Raw genomic sequence first — 20,518 nt, 5'->3', positions numbered from 1 at the left:
CCTGCTGCCCTCCAACCCTTTGAGAACTCTGCGCTTCTCCAATTCTGGTCACTTGCACAACCTCAATTTAAATTGCTCCACCATTGGCGACTGTGCCTTCAGCAGTCTAGGCCCTAAGCTCTGGAGTTCTCTCCCTCAGCCTCTCTCTCCTCTTTTAAGATACTCCTTCAAACCTACCTCTTTGATCAAGTTTTTGGTCACCTGCGCTAATATCTCCTTATGTTGCTCTGTGTCAAATTTTGTTTGATAATACTTCTTTGAAGGGCCTTGGGATTTTTTTTACTGCATTAAAGGCACTATATAAATGCAAGTTTTTGTTGTTGCATCTACTTATGAGGTAGTGGGAGGAGATAGCTGATGATGTCAATACCAGCAGCACTTCCCCAAGAACATGGCTATTATGCAGGAAAAAGTTAAATAATCTAACTGGAATTATTAAGGCGAGCAAACTGCTGAAATACTTTTTCAACTTACCTGCATCACTCATAGCTTCATTAATTATAAAACCCATAGTATTTTCAAGACTGCTGTGCCCTGTATTTTCCTGTAATCACTGCACCACACTTCAATTAACATCATGCTCACACACTCACCACAGTTACAACCCTTACTTAACCACAACTCTCATTTTCACATGCTATCAGCTATTCAGGTAAATTCTTCAAACTCCTCACAAGACTCTCACTAGCACACTTCACTCTTTCTTGCAGGAAGAGGTCACACACTACAGCAGGCAACAGGCTGGCACTGGAGGAGGAAATGCCCATCTGTACACCCTCTTCCCCTCAAAGAGAGCACACTGGCTTTAATAGGAAGAGGGTAGGTGGAATTTGTAGCCACTGGCAACTCTGGAGGAGACATTAGGTTTCTTAGTGTCTTCTGTCTTCTCCCTCACCCCGCACACTTGCGCATGACAAGCTGCAGATGCTTTCAACACCCACTTTTTTCTCTCTGCTCTCCTCCACATGACAAGGTAACCTTTGTACCTTGCTTTTATTTCAGCTGCTGATAATATTAATGCCCCACAGCCATTGGAAGTGGTGCAGTGTTCATGAAGATGCACTGTCACTTGGTCAGACTCTTGCAATCCAGTCCCAGTTCAGATAATAGCACCACTTTGACATTAGATGGTAGGTTAGAGGCAGAACCTACATGTGGTGACTCATCAGGCGCAAGATCTAGGGCAGCAGGAGGGGATGCCAAAGTTGCCAGCCTGCCGGAGGGTGAAGTTGCATACTCGCTCTGTTGCAGAAGACTCAGGTGCTGACTTTGAGTGCCCAGGATACTGAAGAAGGCTGATGGACACTACTTGGTACACTATGCAGCCTACCAAAGAGTGTTTTTTTATTTTTTATTATTCATTAATGGGATATGGGCATTGCTGACTAGGCCAGCATTTATTGCCCATCCCTAATTGCCCTTGAGAAGGTGGTGGTGAGCTGCTTTCTTGAACCACTGCAGTCCATGTGAGGTAGGTCCACCCACAGTGCCGTTAGGAAGGGAGTTCCAGCATTTTGACCCAGCGACAGAAGGAACGGCGATACAGTTCCAAGTCAGGATGGTGTGTGACTTGGAGGGGAACTTGCAGGTGGTGGTGTCCCCATGCATTTGCTGCCCTTATCCTTCTAGTTGGTAGAGGTCGCAGGTTTGGAAGGTGCTGTCTAAGCAGCCTTGGTGCGTCGCTGCAGTGCATCTTGTAGATGGTACACATTGCTGCCACTGTGCGTCGGTGGTGGAGGGAGTGAATGTTTGTGGATGGGGTGCCAATCAAGCAGGCTGCTTTTTCCTGGATGGTGTCGAGCTTCTTAAGTGTTCTTGGAGCTGCACCGATCCAGGCAAGTGGAGAGTATTCCATCAAACTCCTGACGTGCCTTGTAGATGGTGGACAGGCTTTGGGGAGTCAGGAGGTGAGTTACTCACTGCAGGATTCCTAGCCTCTGACCTGCTCTTGTAGCCACGGTATTTATATGGCTACTCCAGTTTGCGCACCATATGGCCAAGCTTGGAGCAGTTCAGCTCCATCTTGTCTCCCCTGCTCTGTGTTCATCCCCCTCTTCCCCACTTTGTGTTCATCCCCTCTCCCCCCTGCTGTGTGTCCATCCCATTCTCTGCTCTCTGTGTGCCCATCCCCCTCTCTGTTTCCATCCCCCTCTCCCCCCTCTCTGTGTCCATCCCCCTCTCCCCCCTCTCTGTGTCCATCCCCCTCTCCCCCCTCTCTGTGTCCATCCCCCTCTCCCCCCTCTCTGTGTCCATCCCCCTCTTCCCCCTCTGTGTCCATCCCCCTCACCCCCCTCTCTGTGTCCATCCCCCTCTCCCCCTCTCTCTGTCCATCCCCCTCTCCCCCCTCTCTGTGTCCATCCCCCTCTGCCCCCCTCTCTGTGTCCATCCCCCTCTCCCCCACCCACCAATCTGTGTCCATCCCCCTCTCCCCCCTCTCTGTGACCATCGCCCTCTCCCCCTCTCTGTGACCATTCCCCTCTCCCCCCTCTCTGTCTCCATCCCCCTCTGCCCCCTCTCTGTCTCCATCCCCCCTCCCCCTCTCTGTGTCCATCCCCCTCTCCCCCACCCACCAATCTGTGTTCATCTCCCTCCCACCACCCCCACTGTGTCCATCCCCCTCTCCCCCAACTCCGTCCATCCCCTCCCCCATCCCCCACTCTGGGTTCATCCCCCTCTCCCCCACTCTGTGTGCCCATCCCTCCCCCCCCCCATTGTCCATCCCCCTCTCCCCTCACCTCAGCTCAGCTCCCCGGGCTGGTGTTTGTTTAAAGGGCTGCCTGCCTGTTAGCATGCTCCCTCTGCCCCACACCTCTTGTTGTGTGTTGACCTGCTTCCTTCCTCCTGTTCTCCCTTCAGCCTCTCTCGCTCTCTCCCACAGCAGCCACTCCCGCTCATTTCCTGACCGTGTGAAAACAGCTGGGACGGCTGATCCCATCACCCATCAACACTCATCCTACTCGGGCAGCAGATGTCAGTCACAGACACTGAGTGATCAGAGACAGGCGGCCGCTGCCCGTCAGATGCAGGTCCCATCTCCGCCTGGCGTACACTTTAATAGAAGCAAAATACTGCAGATGCTGGAAATCTGAAACAAAAACAAGAAATGCTGGAATCACTCAGCAGGTCTGGCAGCATCTGTGGAAAGAGAAGCAGAGTTAACGTTTCGGGTCAGTGACCCTTCTTCGGAACAGTTCCGAAGAAGGGTCACTGACCCGAAACGTTAACTCTGCTTCTCTTTCCACAGATGCTGCCAGACCTGCTGAGTGATTCCAGCATTTCTTGTTTTGGTACACTTTAATAGGACAGCCATCAATCAAAGCCAAGCCACAGGCAGCCCGCTGTCAATCACAGAGGATGGGCGGGCCAGATGGAAACCAGGTACCTCAAAAATTTTTTACCACAGACACTGGTGTCCATGTACGGACACATTGCCGACCCGATTGGGGTAAGTCAGTGGATTCAATTCTTTTCGTTGGTGGTTTCCATGGGGAACATAACAGTGCACTTCCAGCCCTCTATATTGGGGATTTAGAAGGTTCCTTAGCTTCCGAAAAATGGACATTTGGTGGCTGAATTTCAAGGCCTACAACTTTAAATTTACAGGTGGCTCGCTCCTCATTTACTTTATTGGCTGATTGTTGCTCTTTGTTCTCCGTTTTCTGGCTTAATAAGGTGCATTTTACTTATTAGTCTGACAAAGTCTGTTCCATTGCTGATCAATCTTGTCAACACTGTCCAAACTGCCTGGTCTGGTTTCTCTACTGTATGTACAGCAATGACATTTTGATGTGGTCTCTGCCACCTCTGTACTCATCTCCTCACCTGATCTCCCCTGACGTTTTCACTCTAAAGGTGATGTTTCTTCTGCTATTGGTTGCAGCCTTTTGAACTTCCCAAGTCCATAGGGTTGTTGAGATTTCCTTATTTGTGGGGAAGTCTGCCCCATTAATCTAAATTCACCAATAAGGCCTTTTCCAATCCTCCAGGATCAGGAGCTCAAAACAAGTAAAGCAAAACCAGAAGAAACTTATATCCACAAGCAGATTTGCAGTTCACTTGCAATTTTCTGACCACTCTAGGTTGTGGCTGGCATTGATTTGGAAAATGTATCCCTTTAATGTTTATTTTAATCACAGTATATTAATATATTGCTGAAAAAAGAGACATGCTGTCGAAGCTTTTCATTTTGCACACATCAGGACAGATGCAAGAATGCCAAATTTCAAAGGGAGCAACAATTTATACTGCATGAGAAAAGGGTGCTGATTGGTAGGCAAGTCGACTCTGATTGGTCAAGGTGCTGTATGCACCAGGGAACTATTGTCCGCCAGGCTTTTGTTGAATTCAAAAAAGGCAAAACCCCTGGACATAGACTCAGAACACAATGTCTAACGTTAGATGTAATTCTGCAATTGGACAGCACTTACTGAACAATCCAGAGTGTGCTAGGAATTTTACTAACCACCAATTTAAGATCATCAGTCGGGCTCGCAATGTAATTCACTTACGCTTGCTAGGAGCTACATATATTCATATGCAGGAAGCTGTCCTCTGCAGGCAAAAGGAACATGTCCAGGCGTTACGCCTTTTTAATTAAACAAAAGGTTGGGGGAGAATAGTTCCCGGGTGCATTCTCCATAGCAATACCTCAACCAATCAGAGTTAACTTGCCCACCAATCAGGACTCTTCTCTCATGCAGTATAAATTGTTGCTTCCTTTGAAATTTGGCATTCTTGCGTCTGTCCTGATGAGTGCAAGACGAAAAGCTTCGACCACATGTCTCTTTTTTCAGCAGTATTCAAGCTCTGTATTACCAAACGACTGTTTATATCAATATAATTGTAATAAATTTACTACTGATAATTGAGTCATATTATTTTTGTAGTTTTGGGGTTTATTTCAACATTATGATGTATGAACTGAAATAAAAATAGTCCAGCTTAGGGTTCACTGTATCCTCTAGAGTTGCTGGTGGTCCAAGGGTTAAAATGTTTACTGTCTTTAATATTGGCCAGTTTGTTACCAGTCAAAGAAATAGTTCTAGGTTGGGAGTTTAAAGCAAGCTGATGGGAGTGCCTGATCACCTCTGGTGGATAAATACAAGATCACAGCTCCTGTAGAACACTAGTGTTCATCTGAATTCCAGAGACAAATTTTATTCAAATCTTTTTTTAAGACCCGAATTATTTTTCCACAAACACAACATTCGTAATACCTTGTAATTAAATACTGGGCTTCCTCTGTAGCAGGTGTCCTCTGCTGTCGATCTTTTACCAGCTCTGCTCCGATAAATAAACCAATGCCCCTTTAGGTACAAAAGTGAAATATATTATACCAATCCGAAATCAAAAGTATTTGGAAATATTGGTTTTATTTACAGATTCAATACCTGACATCTCCGATGATTGGATGTTTGGCTTTTTGTTCATTTAGCAGATTCAGCAAATAGGTGCCTACTCGTGTAGCATTCCCACGTAGGTCTTCCTTTTCAATGACTTCTAAAACTGCAAGCCCTATTGCGCAGGATACTGGGCTTCCTCCAAACTATAATACATCAATAACAATTTAATAAAAGGGCATGCATGAACATTTTATATCCTAGCATGCATGCTTTCTACCTCAATAATGACATTTCAACACTGATTGACTTTCAGCAATTGAGCTTTTGGCTTGAGATCCTTTTTAACTTCATTCATAAGTTTGTTCCCCCTTTCCTCCTTTCTCCCCTGCCTACATTGCTAGATTGCAGTTTCACTTTCTAGTATCTCATTCAAATGTCCTCTTCTAGATGTGTATATATACATAAAATGTACATATAATTGTGACAAAAATGAGAGTATTTGTTTATGGGTTCTCTTTTTGTACTATATTTCTTAGCTTGAAAATAGGAGGCTAGAGAACCTAGTAGCTTAATAGCACAATCATGCAATCTGGGTAAGGGGGAGGGAGCAATTTGGGGCAAGACCCCATTTCAAAGGGCCTCTGTTCCTTTCAGCCTCCAGTTCAAACTTCCAACTCGGACTGCAGGAATGAGGTTGAGCACGTATCCCTCCCCTGCAGTGGGGCCTGCCAGAAATTTCAATCGTAGGTTCTTTTGAGAAAGATGCTACTATCTTCTGCAATTTCACACTGAGAGAATAGATTCTATATTTAAAGCACTGTATGTACATAAAACCAGTTGATTATGATTAGACATGCATCTGGAGAAACAAGTTAACAAGTACATTCCGAGTCTGAGAAACAATTGTATTTAACCAGCAATACGGTATAATCAAGATAGCCCTAGCTCAGACAGACCTAACTTAGCATGCTTTTATGTATGCATTAGACAGCTTACGTTGCAGTTTTTGAGTAAAGAACCCCTGTTTTGTCCACTGAGTTCTCAAAGCTGAAACTGTGGCTGGAACTTTTTTTATCGGGTGGAGGGGCCTATTCCAGCAGCTGAAAAGTCAGTGGCAGCCCGCCTCTGCCGGACCTGGGGATCCAGACCAAATTTTACGATCCCCAGGCCCTTAACAGGTCTTGGGTGGCACTTCCACCTTACCGAGGTGGGAAGTCCCGTCTAATGGAGATGCTGGCCAATCAGTGGGCCAGCAGTTCTTAGCCCAGCAGCGCCACTGGGAGCAGTGGTCACTGCTAGGACTACACTCAGCTTCAGGAGAAAGATGAAGGAGGGCCCCGGAAAAAAGGGACGTTTATAGGGCCTCGCCGGGGACAATCAGTGGGGCCTCGGCGAGGCAAGGGGGGGGTCAGTTGGGGGAGGCGGGGGGCATGTTGTGCTTTGGGGGCAGTTGGGGCTTCAGGAGTGGCCCTCCGTGAGCACAGGGTGCCCATTCAGAAGGACCAGCCCCAAGCCCACAAGAAGGCCACCTAGTTTCATCAGGTGGGCTTTCTGAGGCCTCAGCCGCCCGCCAGCCAAAGGTGGCGGTGAGCGGAGACCCTAAAGTGGTAGTTAATTGGCCACCGGGGCGGGTGGGCCGTTTCCCGCTGCCACCGCCCCGCATAAATTTGTAGTGGAGGTGGGAGCAGGTCAGATAGGCACCCCCAGCCTCAAACTCTATTTTTATGAACCCCCCCCTGCGCCCCCCCACCACTGGCCCACTCTTTTGCAGTGTAAACGTCTGACCTGTATTTCAAAGGGTGTTATGGGTATAAGAATCTGAAAGTATGGATACATCAGTTAGTTACAGTTTTGATTGTGCCACAACAAACATGGAGGCAAAGAGCAGCAAATAAACTCTATTTGTAGTTTACACTTGTTATAAAGACATCTGTCATGACCGATGTTAATTATCTTCAGCAGTGACTCTTACACACAGTGAAACTGCTTTGTGTTAATCCAGAGACAATAAATGAATTTGAGATTGGGCAGGATATGCTATCCCAGATTACTTAGGTTCATAAAGGGCAAAGACTCATTAGTGGGAGGTGCCTTTTATATTCTTCTTTGGCTTCCTTATCTCGAGAGACAATGGGTAAGCGCCTGGAGGTGGTCAGTGGTGTGTGGAGCAGCGCCTGGAGTGGCTATAAAGGCCAATTCTAGAGTGACAGGCTCTTCCACAGGTGCTGCAGAAAAATTTGTTTGTCGGGGCTGTTACACAGTTGGCTCTCCCCTTGCGCTTTTGTCTTTTTTCCTGCCAACTGCTAAGTCTCTTCGACTCGCCACACTTTAGCCCCGCCTTTATGGTTGCCCGCCATATTATATTATATTAAGAATAAGAAAAAACATCTCGGGAAGCATGGGGAGAGGAATGCTGAGTCTGGATAGTGATTAGGAGTGGGGATCATGGATAATTTTCCTCTTCCTAACTTGGAAAGCTGAGGCCAATTGTAATAGATTATTGCTGAAAACAGAGACATGTTGTCAAAGCTTTTCGTCTTGCACTCATCAGGACATTTGCAAGAATACCAATGTAAGGGAAAGCAACAACTTTATACTATATGAGAAGAGAATGCTGATTGGTTGGCAAGTAGACTCCTCATTTCCCGGCGGAGCAGCAGGAGAAGGTAGCGACTCTTCGGTGGGTAAGTGAAGGCACCAGGAGCTGTGTTTTAAAAGTTGTACTTACTGTTTTCCTTGTGTTCAAGTTACTTTTGGCGCGGGAGGAACCGGAAGCTGGACGGCAGCAAGGACTCCTGGGTAGGTATTTTCTTTAAAGGTGCGGAGCACTGTGGCTCAGAAGGGAAGGAGGGAGAACGGGAGAGCACTAGTCATCGGGGACTCGATGGTGAGGAGTACCGACAGGCGGTTCTGTGGGCGCAAGCGAGACGCACGGATGGTTTGTTGCCTCCCTGGTGCCAGGGTCCGTGATGTTTGTGATCGCGTCTTCAGGATCCTTAAAGGGGAGGGGGAGCAGCCAGAGGTCGTGGTGCACATTGGCACCAACGACGTAGGAAGGAAGGGTGGCACAGATGTTAGAAGTGAGTTTAGGGAGTTAGGCTGGAAGCTGAAAGCTCGGACGGACAGAGTTGTTATCTCTGGTTTGTTGCCGGCGCCACGTGATAGTGAGGCTAGGAATAGGGAGAGAGCACAGCTGAACACGTGGCTGCAGGAATGGTGTAGGAGGGAGGGCTTCCAGTTCTTGGATAATTGGACTGCATTCTGGGGAAGATGGGACCTGTTCAAACAGGACGGGCTGCATCTGAACCAGAGGGGCACCAATATCCTGGGAGGGAGGTTTGCTAGTACTGTTCGGGAGGGTTTAAACTAGTTTGGGAGGGGGATGGGAACCGGACTTGTAGTCCAGGGACCAGTGGGTCCACTCAGAAAGACAAAGAGTGTAGTGAGGTATTGGGGAAGGTAGCACTGTCGCAGAGGACAGATGGGCACGGAGAAGGGTTAAAGTGCGTATACTTCAACGCAAGAAGCATCAGGAATAAGGTGAGTGAATTGAAGGCGTGGATGGGCACTTGGGACTACGATGTTGTGGCCATCACTGAAACGTGGATAGGTGAGGGGGAGGAATGGTTCTTGGAGGTACCTGGTTATAGATGTTTTCATAAGATTAGGAATGGTGGTAAAAGAGGTGGGGGGGTGGCATTGTTAGTTAGAAATAGTGTAACAACTGCTGAAAGAATTTTCGAGGAGGATCTGCCGACTGAGGCACTGTGGGTTGAGGTCAGGAACAGGAAAGGAGCAGTCACCTTGATGGGAGTTTTCTATCGGCCCCCCAATAGCAGCAGGGAGGTGGAAGAGCAGATTGGGAAACAGATTTTGGAAAGGAGCAGAAGTCACAGGGTAGTAATTATGGGGGATTTCAACTTCCCAAATATTGATTGGCAACTCTTTAGATCGAATAGTTTGGATGGGGTAGTGTTTGTGCAGTATGTCCAGGAAGCTTTTCTGACTCAGTATGTAGACTGCCCGACCAGAGGGGAGGCAATATTGGATTTGGTACTAGGTAATGAACCAGGGCAAGTGATAGAGCTGTTGGTGGGCGAGCACTTTGGAGATAGTGATCACAATTCTGTAGCATTCACTGTGGTAATGGAGAGGGATAGGTATGTGCAACAGGGCAAGGTTTACAATTGGGGGAAGGGTAGATATGATGCTGTCAGGCAGGAACTGAGGAGCATAAGTTGGGAGCATATGCTGGCAGGGAAGGGCACGGTCGAAATGTGGAACTTTTTCAAGGAGCAGATAGTAGGGGCCATTGATAAGCATGTCCCTGTCAGACAGGGAAGGGATGGTCATGTGAGGGAACCGTGGTTGACAAGAGAGGTTGAGAGTCTTGTTAGGAAGAAGAAGGATGCGTATATAAGGTTGAGGAAAAAGGGCACAGGCATAACTCTGGAGGGATACAAGATGGCCAGGAAGGATCTGAAGAAAGGGATTAGGAGAGCTAAGAGAGGGCATGAAAAATGCTTGGCGGGTAGGATAAAAGAAAACCCCAAGGCCTTTTACGCGTATGTCAGAAATATGAGGATGACTAGGGGGACCGTAGGTCCGGTCAAGGACAATAGCGGGAGACTGTGTGTTGAGCCGGAGGAGATAAGTGAGGTTTTGAATGAGTACTTCTCTTCGGTATTTACGAATGAGAAGGGGTGTATTACTGAAGAGGACGGTGTGAAACAGACTGGTAAGCTCGAGGAAGTGCTCGTTAGGAGGGAAGATGTGTTGGGGTTTTTGAATAACTTGAAGATAGACAAGTCTCCCGGGCCTGACGGGGTATATCCAAGGATGTTATGGGAAGCAAGGGATGAAATTGCAGAGCCGCTGGCAATGATCTTTTCATCTTCTCTGTTGACGGGGGTGGTACCAGGTGATTGGAGGGTGGCAAATGTTGTGCCCCTGTTCAAGAAAGGGAATAGGAACAACCCTGGGAATTACAGGCCAGTTAGTCTTACTTCGGTGGTAGGCAAGTTGATGGAAAAGGTGCTGAGGGATAGGATTTCTGAGCATCTGGAAAGACACTGCTTGATTCGGGACAGTCAGCACGGTTTTGTGAGGGGTAGGTCTTGCCTCACAAGCCTGATTGAATTCTTTGAGCAGGTGACCAAGCAAGTGGATGAGGGTAAACCAGTGGATGTGGTGTACATGGATTTTAGTAAGGCATTTGATAAGGTCCCCCATGGTAGACTTATGGAGAAAGTCAGGAGGCATGGGATAGTGGGGAATGTGGCCAGTTGGATTAAGAATTGGCTAACTGATAGAAGGCAGAGAGTGGTCTTAGATGGTAAATACTCAGCCTGGAGCCCAGTTACCAGTGGCGTGCCACAGGGATCAGTTCTGGGTCCTCTCCTGTTTGTGATTTTTATTAACGACTTGGATGAGGAAGTCGAAGGGTGGGTCAGTAAATTTGCAGATGATACAAAGGTTGGTGGAGTTGTGGATACCGAGGAGGGCTATTGTCGTCTGCAAAGGGACTTGGATAGGTTGCAGTGCTGGGCTGAAAAGTGGCAGATGGAGTTTAACCCTGAAAAGTGTGAGGTCGTCCATTTTGGAAGGACAAACACGAATGCAAAATACTGGGTTAACGGTAGGGTTCTTGGGCATGTGGAGGAGCAGAGAGACCTTGGGGTCTATGTGCATAGATCGTTGAAAGTTGCAACTCAAGTGGATAGGGCTGTGAAGAAGGCATATGGGGTGTTAGCGTTCATTAGCAGAGGGATTGAATTTAAGAGCCGTGAGGTGATGATGCAGCTGTACAGGACCTTGGTAAGGCCTCATTTGGAGTACTGTGTGCAGTTCTGGTCGCCTCATTTTAGGAAGGATGTGGAAGCCTTGGAGAGGGTGCAGAGGAGATTTACCAGGATGTTGCCTGGAATGGAGAATAAGTCTTACGAGGAAAGGCTGAACATTCTAGGCCTCTTCTCATTAGAACGGAGAAGGATGAGGGGTGACATGATAGAGGTTTATAAGATGATCAGGGGAATAGATAGGGTAGACAGTCAGAAACTTTTTCCCCGGGTGGAGCAAAGCGTTACAAGGGGTGATAAATTTAAGGTGAAGGGTGGGAGATATAAGGGGGATGTCAGGGGAAGGTTCTTTACCCAGAGAGTGGTCGGGGCATGGAATGCCTTGCCTGGGGAAGTTGTTGAGTCAGAAACTTTAGGGACTTTCAAACGGCTTTTAGATAGGTATATGGATAAAGGAGAATGATGGGGTATAGATTAAATTGTCCTTGACAGAGGACAAAGGATCGGCACAACATCGTGGGTCGAAGGGCCTGTTCTGTGCTGTATTTTCTATGTTCTATGTTCTATGATTGCTAGACGCATTGCCATGGAGAATGCACCAGTTTAAGGTGACTGACAGTTAACTGCCAAGCTTTCTTTTGGAATTTAAACCAGGCAGCTTGACTCTGATTGGTCAATGCATTGCCCTAAGGAATGAACCAGCAAATGGCTGTCACATTTTTAGCTGAAACAGGCGCAATGAGTGTACATGTTCTTTCTGTCTGCATAGAACAGGGCCCTATGTATTACTATATATAGCTCCCAGTACGTGCAAATACACCACACTGCGGGCCTAACTGACAATTTCAAATTGGTTGTCAGTGTAATTCTTAGTACACTGAGGATTATTTAGCAAATATTGTCCAATTGTGGAATCACATCTAATGTTGGACACTGTGCTTTGAGTTTTGCAAGCACGGGCTGGTTGGGTACGGCCTGTACCTTGCCCGATGCGGACAGTGGACGGGACATATTGTTTGATACGATCCACCAGTCTTTGGGACGTATGGCCGACATACCTAGCATCACACTGGCATTGACATTCATATATCACATTACTCATTTGTGTGATAGGCAGAACGTCTTTTTGGAAGCATACTGTTAGTGGCGACCATCACATAGTAGTGGTGACCACCACATAGTAGTGGTAATCTGAGGTAGACTGGGCACTTTTCAGGGATGAAAATGACGGCCTTAGGCCCGTTCATAGGTTTGCGCAATGTACAGTGAGAAATGATCTGATCAGGGTAGCCATTGTCACGCAGGATGCCTTTGATTCGCCCTATTTCAGCATCAAGCTTGTATGGCAAGCAAATGGCTCGGGTCCTATTTACGAGGTTGCCGATAAGGCCAATCTGAGCGCGTGGAACTGTAAGAATCCTAATGCGTTATTGACCCGTGAAGGTAGGCTTATGGTAGACCGTGGTAGTGAATCCCTGAGCTGATTTCTCAAGTAGTATGTCAAGGAAAGGGAGCTCATTTGACTGCTCCATTTCAAATGTGAATTTCAGCGCAGGTTGGAGCCCATTAAGACATATAAGGAAATTATTACATGTGGCTGCGGATTCAAATATAGCAAATGTATCATCTACATATCAGAAATATGCAAGAGGTAGGAGGTTAGGTGTCATTCCCTCGAAGATACGTTTCTCATGGAACCCAACAAAGATGTTTGCGAGAGCTGGGCCTAGAGGGGATCCCATGGCAACACCATCTATTTGGGAATACATGGTCTCATTAAAACTGAACTCAACTGCACCAGTTGCCGAATTTATAAGTTCAATGATGGCAGGTCTATATCGCTATGATATAGTGCTGCAGTACATTGGTGGATAGGCTAGCAATGTCAAATGAGCACATGGACACAGCATTGCTATCGAGTTGCAAGTTTTGTATGGCCTTCGCAAAGCAGTTAACTGTCAGTCACCATAAACTGGTGCATTCTCCAATGGCAATACCTCTACCAATCAGAGTCCACCTGCCAACCAATCAGCACTCTCTTCTCATACAGTATAAAGTTGTTGCTTTCCCTTACATTGGTATTCTTGTGAATGCCCTAATGAGTGCAAGATGAAAAGCTTTGACAACAGTTATCTATTTTCAGCAATACTCAAGTTCTGTACTACCAAATGACTATTTGTAATAGATTAATTCACTCAATACCGACTATTGTGTAAACATGAGACATTCCCGGTCTGTGTGGCTCAGCTAACCACTGGAATAGCTGCTCAAGTCCTTAATTTGAAATTTGATTAATTAAGCAGAACTTCTAATTCAGAGTGACTTGCATCTTTGAAAAAATTTGTTTATAACAAAAACCCTTAAAAAAGCTGCATTGCCTTTGGTCAAGTTATCAGTTTGATTTAAAGATATATTTTAGCGATCGCTTGATTTTGCAATGCAGCTATAGTCACAGTTATTGGTTCCAACTTACTGTGTTAAAATGCTCCACTCCAGTTGCAGCAAATGCATCTGCAACTTCTTTAGTTGTAGCCAAACAGGCTAATGGGTGCCCATTTCCAATAGGTTTCCCCATAGTTACAATGTCTGGTAAAAAATCATCTCCTTGTAGTTGAAACGCCCAGAAACATTTTCCAACTCTTCCAAATCCAACTTGGATTTCATCAGCAACAAACAATCCCCCTGCTTTCCGAATATGTCTGCAAGAGAGGACAGAATATACAGTCATTGGCATTTGATTATCTCTCTCCTCCTCCTCCTCCTTGCCCCCCCTCCCCCGCCCCACAACTTGTTTGTGAAAAATATCTTGTAGTTTTTGGGTCCAGTTATATAAATACTTATTTAAGTGAAAAAGACTTTGTAATGTAACTTTCCTGTTAGAATTTTGCTGAAATGTGCAATACATAAAGGATTTGGATGAAGTAACTCACTTATGGGATAAACTGAACTGAATAAATGGCCCATTTCACCTCCATGGGAATGTTGTTTTGTATAACATTATGTCACCCTCCTTTTTTCCCCTGAATGTTCATTTCAGATTTGTATCTCACACACAAAGGTGCAGAAGGCCAATGTCACTGTCGTCACGAACACATGCTGTGCCGAATAATATTTGGAAACCTGAATTAATTTTTTTTAAAATAAGAAAGAAAGAAACAGATAAAAGGTGATTGCTGGCAGTTAAAATGGCCTCTGCAATTTGCATCAATATACCCTACATTCCAATGCATCCAGGTGGAGACAAATCATCTGGCCAGTCCCCTCTAGAACAATGACTTGGGGAATTTTGTGTGAATTACTTGTCCTGCTTACATTAACAAGATATTAAGGCATCACTTGGGACATTAAACTGGTTGAGATGAACCACTCAAACCTAATCACTTGAACAATGCAACCCTGGTTGAGAGAAGGGAATTCCTAGACATGAACTAATTAATTTTCAAGATGAAATACACACTGAGCCATCATGTTGAATCACTGGGTGACAGTCATGTGACAGGCCCACCATTTGTGTGTTTAAGCTGGTGTTTTCTCTGCAGCAACAGAGACAAGCAACTAGACACTAACCAGAGAAGACTCAAGTGGGGTCCCTCCTCCCTCTCTCCAGTCCACCTTACAAGCTTCAAACCCTGCTTGCTGACCGCAACCACCTGGGCCTACCACTGCTGTGACAGAGACTCCGTGAAGATAATCATCAGCATTGCTGTCTCCAGGAGAACCACCGAATCAGCTGGCTACATCTACAATGCAGAAGCCTCAGGATCACCGTGTTCAGCTGGAAGTCAGCCAAATCACCAAACTCCACAGACTGTATACCCCTTTTATTGCTCCGGACTCCTATCCGACCAATCTATTCTTCCCCACTCTGTCACCTAATTGTGTGTGTATGAAAGTTGGAACACAGTTTATTTTACTTAGATCGGTTTAAGTAGCATAAAGCTAACCTCTTTCTCTGTTAAACTCAATAAAACCTGTCCAAATGGTTCTTTTATGATCATAGCACGTAAATAGTTAAACACTCAATGAATTAGCAAATATGTCCACTTTAAAGAAGAAATAAACCCTGTCGCAGTTAAACAAGGAGAGGGACAATAGGGGAGCCCTTCGACCCCGCTTCACCTGATCGTAACACTGTTAACAAACTGTTGGGAAGCATGAAAGACATTTATTCCGATAATCCTCTTCTCACTTCAATTCCATACAGCAAACCAAAATCAGGCAACACTACTTTAATAAATAACCAGCAATTGTTGCAGAGAGGTTAAAAAGTTCCAGCCACAACATCATCATAATGTAGGATATATGTATGCAGAATGTGATAGATTAATTAATAACTCTGTTATATAAAACTACTTTCACCCTTCTCAGTTTTTCCCATGTCTGAGGTTGACAGTAACTATGCAGAGTGGCACAGTGGTTAGCACCGCAGCCTCACAGCTCCAGCGACCCGGGTTCAATTCTGGGTACTGCCTGTGTGGAGTTTGCAAGTTCTCCCTGTGTCTGCGTGGGTTTCCTCCGGGTGCTCCGGTTTCCTCCCACAAGCCAAAGACTTGCAGGTTGATAGGTAAATTGGCCATTAGCAATTGCCCCTGGTATAGGTAGGTGGTAGGGAAATATAGGGACAGGTAGGGATGTGGTAGGAATATGGAATTAGAACATAGAACAGTACAGCACAGTACAGGCCCTTCGGCCCACGATGTTGTGCCGAACCTTTAACCTACTCTAAGATCAAACTAACTACCTACCCTTCATTCTACTATCATCCATGTTCCTATCCAAGAGTCGCTTAAATGTCCCTCATGTATCTGCTTCTACTACCACCGCTGGCAGCGCATTCCACGCACCCACCACTCTCTGTGTAAAGAACCTACCTCTGACATCTCCCCGAAACCTTCCTCCAATCACCTTAAAATTATGCCCCCTGGTGATAGCCCTTTCCACCCTGGGAAAAAGTCTCTGACTATCCACTCTATCTATGCCTCTCATCATCTTGTACCCTCTATCAAGTCACCTCTCATCCTTCTTCGCTCCAATGAGAAAAGCCCTAGCTCCCTCAATCTTTCTTCATAGGACATGCCCTCCAGTCCAGGCAGCATCCTGGTAAATCTCCTCTGCACTCTCTCTAAAGCTTCCACATCCTTCCTATAATGAGGCGACCAGAACTGAACACAATATTCCAAGTGTGGTCGAACCAGGGCCTTATAGAGCTGCAGCATAACCTCGCGGCTCTTAAACTCAATCCCCCTGTTAATGAATTAGTGTAGGATTAGTATAAATGGGTGGTTGATGGTCAGCACAGACTCGGTGGGCCGAAGGGCCTGTTTCAGTGCTGTATCTCTAAACTAAAAACTAAACTGTTGTGTTGTTGTGTTCTGGCCCTTGGGAGGTACATGATTGCAACTTGTTGCTCATTTTCCTTCCCTTCCTGTAGGAAGCTTTGGCCTCATGCAAGTGCTTTAACATTATGACATGGCTGGGTTTGACATCTCAACAGTGTGAGTACATAGTCCTGTTGCAACACTGCTTCATGCTGACTTAAAGCATTATCCACCCAATTTTTAACATTTTTCACTGATCCAGTGCCACCAGCCGCAGAAGTGCAAATCTTGCATATACAGCAACAACATCAAGAAAAACATACTCAATTTGTTAAGGTCAAAAACTTGAAAGACCTAAGGGGTGTATTTCCTTGGAGCTTCTTCAGCTCCGCTACTGTAACATGATCAGAAACCCCATTTACACATATAAAAGGAATTTCCACTGAAGTTACAGTGATGGAATAAGAGAAGCTCCGATGAAATTCATCCGCCTGTTTTTTAACCAATTTTCAGACCTCTAATAAAAGCATTTATACAGCGCATGTGGTCCCTTCACTGTGATATTTTAATGCTTTGGAGTTTCAAATCAGCACAGAGATGTGTGTGGTCAGCATACACGCTGACAGTGTGATACATTTTTGTTCTGGTCAGAGCTGGACTTCAGATTAACTGGATCAGCATTAATTGCCTTCTCTCTCTCCTTTAACTGAGAAGTCAGGTTGTAAAAAAGCAGTCCACTCTCCTGTGTTTATACCCACATAATAGGCAGGAGTGAGCAACAATCCATCTGGTCCATCAGCATGAAACTGGAGAAAATTTTAACTCCAGGACGTCATTTATATCTCCTGACGCTGACTCCCACCTGAAGCTGGAAAGAATAATGTGAATGTCAGGGTTAGGAATCATGAAATGACAGGTTGCTGTTGGGCTCACACAGTTAGCAGTCCCTGGCAAGGTAGGTCAGGAAGGGGGATGTGGGCGGGAGAAAGGATCCATCATGGCTAGGGGAGGAAGAGGAAGCCCGGGGCAGGGGAGGCCCACTCTCTCCTTCTGCAGCCAGGAGGAGCTCTCCTCCTAAGATAAATTTACCCGGGCCTCTTCTGTTTACAATGCTAGCTGCTGTCTTCATTTACTGGTGAGTCCAGGACCCTGCGGCGCTGAGTTGGCCTGCAATTAAAATGACGTGCATTTTCACCTGGTGGGCAGGGTTAAGAATCGACTTTAAAGGGTTAGATGCATATCTACTGTAAATATGTAATTAAAATACTTACTTACATTTGGATTCATCATTCCTAAATAAATTTGCTTGATATTACAATAAGGTCTGTTGTGCTTATGAACACTGGATTGAGCTCTTATGGAAGTATAGGATATGTCCAGTAGTTTAAAGCAATTACCTGACAGGATCTGCTGACTATTTACTGGGAATGCTATTGAAAGCTTACCTACATCTGAAAGGCAGACATGTTCCAAAGTATGGGAAGTTGGGACCACCCATCAGAATACTCTCAAATATGGAGGCCAAAATAATCTAGACTAAGGCGGCTAGAAAAAAATGTTCTTAGTGACCAGAATAAAATTATTGAATTTTATTACTTTAAAGCAAAGAATTATGGGATACACACATTTAGACAATATGGAATACATACTCTGCAACCTTCTGGAAATACCCTCTAGGTGGAATTATCTGACCTGCAACACTTGGTAATGATTCAGCAAAAAATGCAGCAATCTGGGTAGAAAGGAAAATAAAAAAATTAGAAACCAGTGTGGAACCACAGTGTATGAAAAATGTAAACTAGACACCGGAATTCAAGAGCACATGGTCAAGTCAAAATGTTAATTAGTCAGTTGTACATGGACAGAAATCCACAAACTTGCCAACTTCCCCTGTGGCTCATTCTCTGGTCTGGTCTGAGCCAATGAGATCACAAAGGTTCCAAGTTCACAGTCTATTTACTGATAGATTGGAGAAAAATTGGCTCGCGTTTCCATGACGGATCATTATCCACTGACCTCTGCTGGAAAACGGGTGTGGGCATTGCTATTTCAGGACTCGATCATTCTCAACTGTGAATGTTCACCAATACAAAAGCAAAACACTGGTGGGACTCCAAAATTAAAACAGAAAATGCTGGAAATGCTCAACAAGTCAGGCAGGATCTGTGGACAGAGAAACAGAGTTAACGTTTCAGGTCCATGACCTTTCATCAAACTGGAAAACGTTAGAGATGTAATATATGGGCCGGAGTTTTACGTCCTCAGCAGGTGGTTGGAGTGTAAAATTGAGTACGAAGCAGGGGTGCCATTCCCATCGCCTTCCCACCTCCTCTGTAATTTTACGAGCGGCAAGGGAGGTGACAAACGGCCTGCCTGCCCCAGGCCAATTAAGGCCTTTAAGAGCCAATTAAATGCCACCTAAGGGCTTCCTCCCGCTGCCGCTGGAATATTATCAATGGTGGGCAGGAGGTTTAGTAGCTCAGAGGGCCGCCCAGTAAAACCTGGCAGCCTACTTGCAGGCTGTGGGGGGCCCTCCTGATTAGGCACCCTCTGCTTGACGGAGAGTCCTGCCACCCCCCTCCCGCCCCCCATTGCAGCACAAGCTGTCCCCACTGGAACACCTACCCCCACTCTCGAGTGACCCCCTCTGCCTCACCGGGGCCCAGCCCATTGTCCCAGGCGAGGCCCCATACACTTAACTGTATTCTGGGGCCTTGCCCATGTTGGCTGGGTGCAGTCCTAGTGGTGGCCACTGCTGGGACTGAAGAGCTGCTGGCCCGCTGATTGGCTCGCAGCTCTTGGAGGCAGGACCTCTTGCCTTAGAGGGCTGGAAGTCCTGCCTCAGGCCAATTAAGGGCCTGGGCCACGTAGAATTATAGGGTGGCTTCCAGGCTTGCAGAGGCAGGCTCACCGCTGACATTTTCTGCTGGTAGGCGGGGCCTCTGGCCCAACATATAATTCTGGCCATGGTCTTTAAGCAAGTGCAGAAGCAGGGAAAAGGTGGGGGGGGGTGGGGGTGCGGTGGTGCGGGCGGGGCCAACAAGATGAAAGGTCCGTGACAGGGTGGAGGGCAGGAGAGATTAAATGACAAAAGTATATAAATAAAAGATAGGTCTAGAGGAGTAACATTCGCAACACACAAGTGCCAGGCAATGACCATCTCAAACAAGAGAGAATCTAACCATCTTCCCTTGAAGTTCAATTGCATTACCATTGTTGAATCCCCCACTATCAACATCCTGGTAATCACCATTGATCAGAAACTGAACTGGAACAGCCACATAAATGCTCTGGCTAAAAGAGCAGATCAGAGGCTGGGAATTCTGCAGCGAGTAACTCACCTCTTGACTCCTCAGTGCCTGTCAACCATCTACAAGGCACAAGTCAGGCGTGTGAGGAAATACTCTCCACTTGTTTGGATGGGTGCAGCTCCAACAACACTCAAGAAGCTCAGCTCTTTCCAGGATAAAGCAGCCTGCGTGATTGGCACCCCATTCACCACCTTAACATTCACTCCCCCCACGCACAGTGGCAGCAGTGTGTACCATCTATAAGATGCACTGCAGCAACTCACCAAGGCTCCTTTGACAGCACCTTCCAAACCCACGACGTCTATCACCTAGAAGGACCAGGGCAGCAGATACATGGGAACACCACCAGCAGCAAGTTCCCCTCCAAGCCACACACCATCATGACTTGGAAGTGCCTTTCCTTCACTGTTGCTGGGTCAAAATCCTGAAACTCCCTTCCTAACAGCACTATGGGTGTACCTACACCCCATGGACTGCAGCGGTTCAAGAAGGCAGCTCACCACCACCTTCTCAAGGGCAATTAGGGATGAGCAATAAATGCTGGCCTAGCCAGCGACGCCCACATCCCCCAGAACGAATAAAAGAAGCGGTGTGAATTAGGTCATTACTAACAGATGCTGCCTGGAAAGATGAGAGCAGTGATTAAGATCTGAAATTGTTGAACTCAATGTTGAGTCTGGAAGATTTTAAAGCATCTAATTGAAAGATGAGGTGTTGTTTCTTGAGCTTCTGCTGAGCTTTACTGGAAT

The 20,518-nt window shown here is 46.3% G+C and overlaps 1 protein-coding gene across 1 annotated transcript in view; it reads right to left on the bottom strand.

The window, feature by feature from the left end:
* LOC137375912 (5-phosphohydroxy-L-lysine phospho-lyase-like) overlaps window positions 1–20,518 on the bottom strand; it is a 48,805-nt gene that overhangs the window by 10,050 nt on the left and 18,237 nt on the right. The window contains exons 6-9 of the mRNA XM_068043593.1: window positions 18,108–18,190; window positions 13,614–13,839; window positions 5,391–5,545; window positions 5,217–5,306 (exon numbers count right to left, since the gene is read on the bottom strand). Of these exons, the coding sequence (XP_067899694.1) occupies window positions 5,217–5,306; window positions 5,391–5,545; window positions 13,614–13,839; window positions 18,108–18,190 (554 nt within the window). The remainder of the gene's footprint in view (window positions 1–5,216; window positions 5,307–5,390; window positions 5,546–13,613; window positions 13,840–18,107; window positions 18,191–20,518) is intronic.

The sequence above is a fragment of the Heterodontus francisci genome, chromosome 12 (assembly GCF_036365525.1).
Source record: "Heterodontus francisci isolate sHetFra1 chromosome 12, sHetFra1.hap1, whole genome shotgun sequence".
Lineage (NCBI taxonomy): Eukaryota > Metazoa > Chordata > Chondrichthyes > Heterodontiformes > Heterodontidae > Heterodontus > Heterodontus francisci.
The sequence above is the reverse complement of the archived record's forward strand: the minus strand, read 5'-3'. Positions and strand labels throughout refer to the sequence as shown.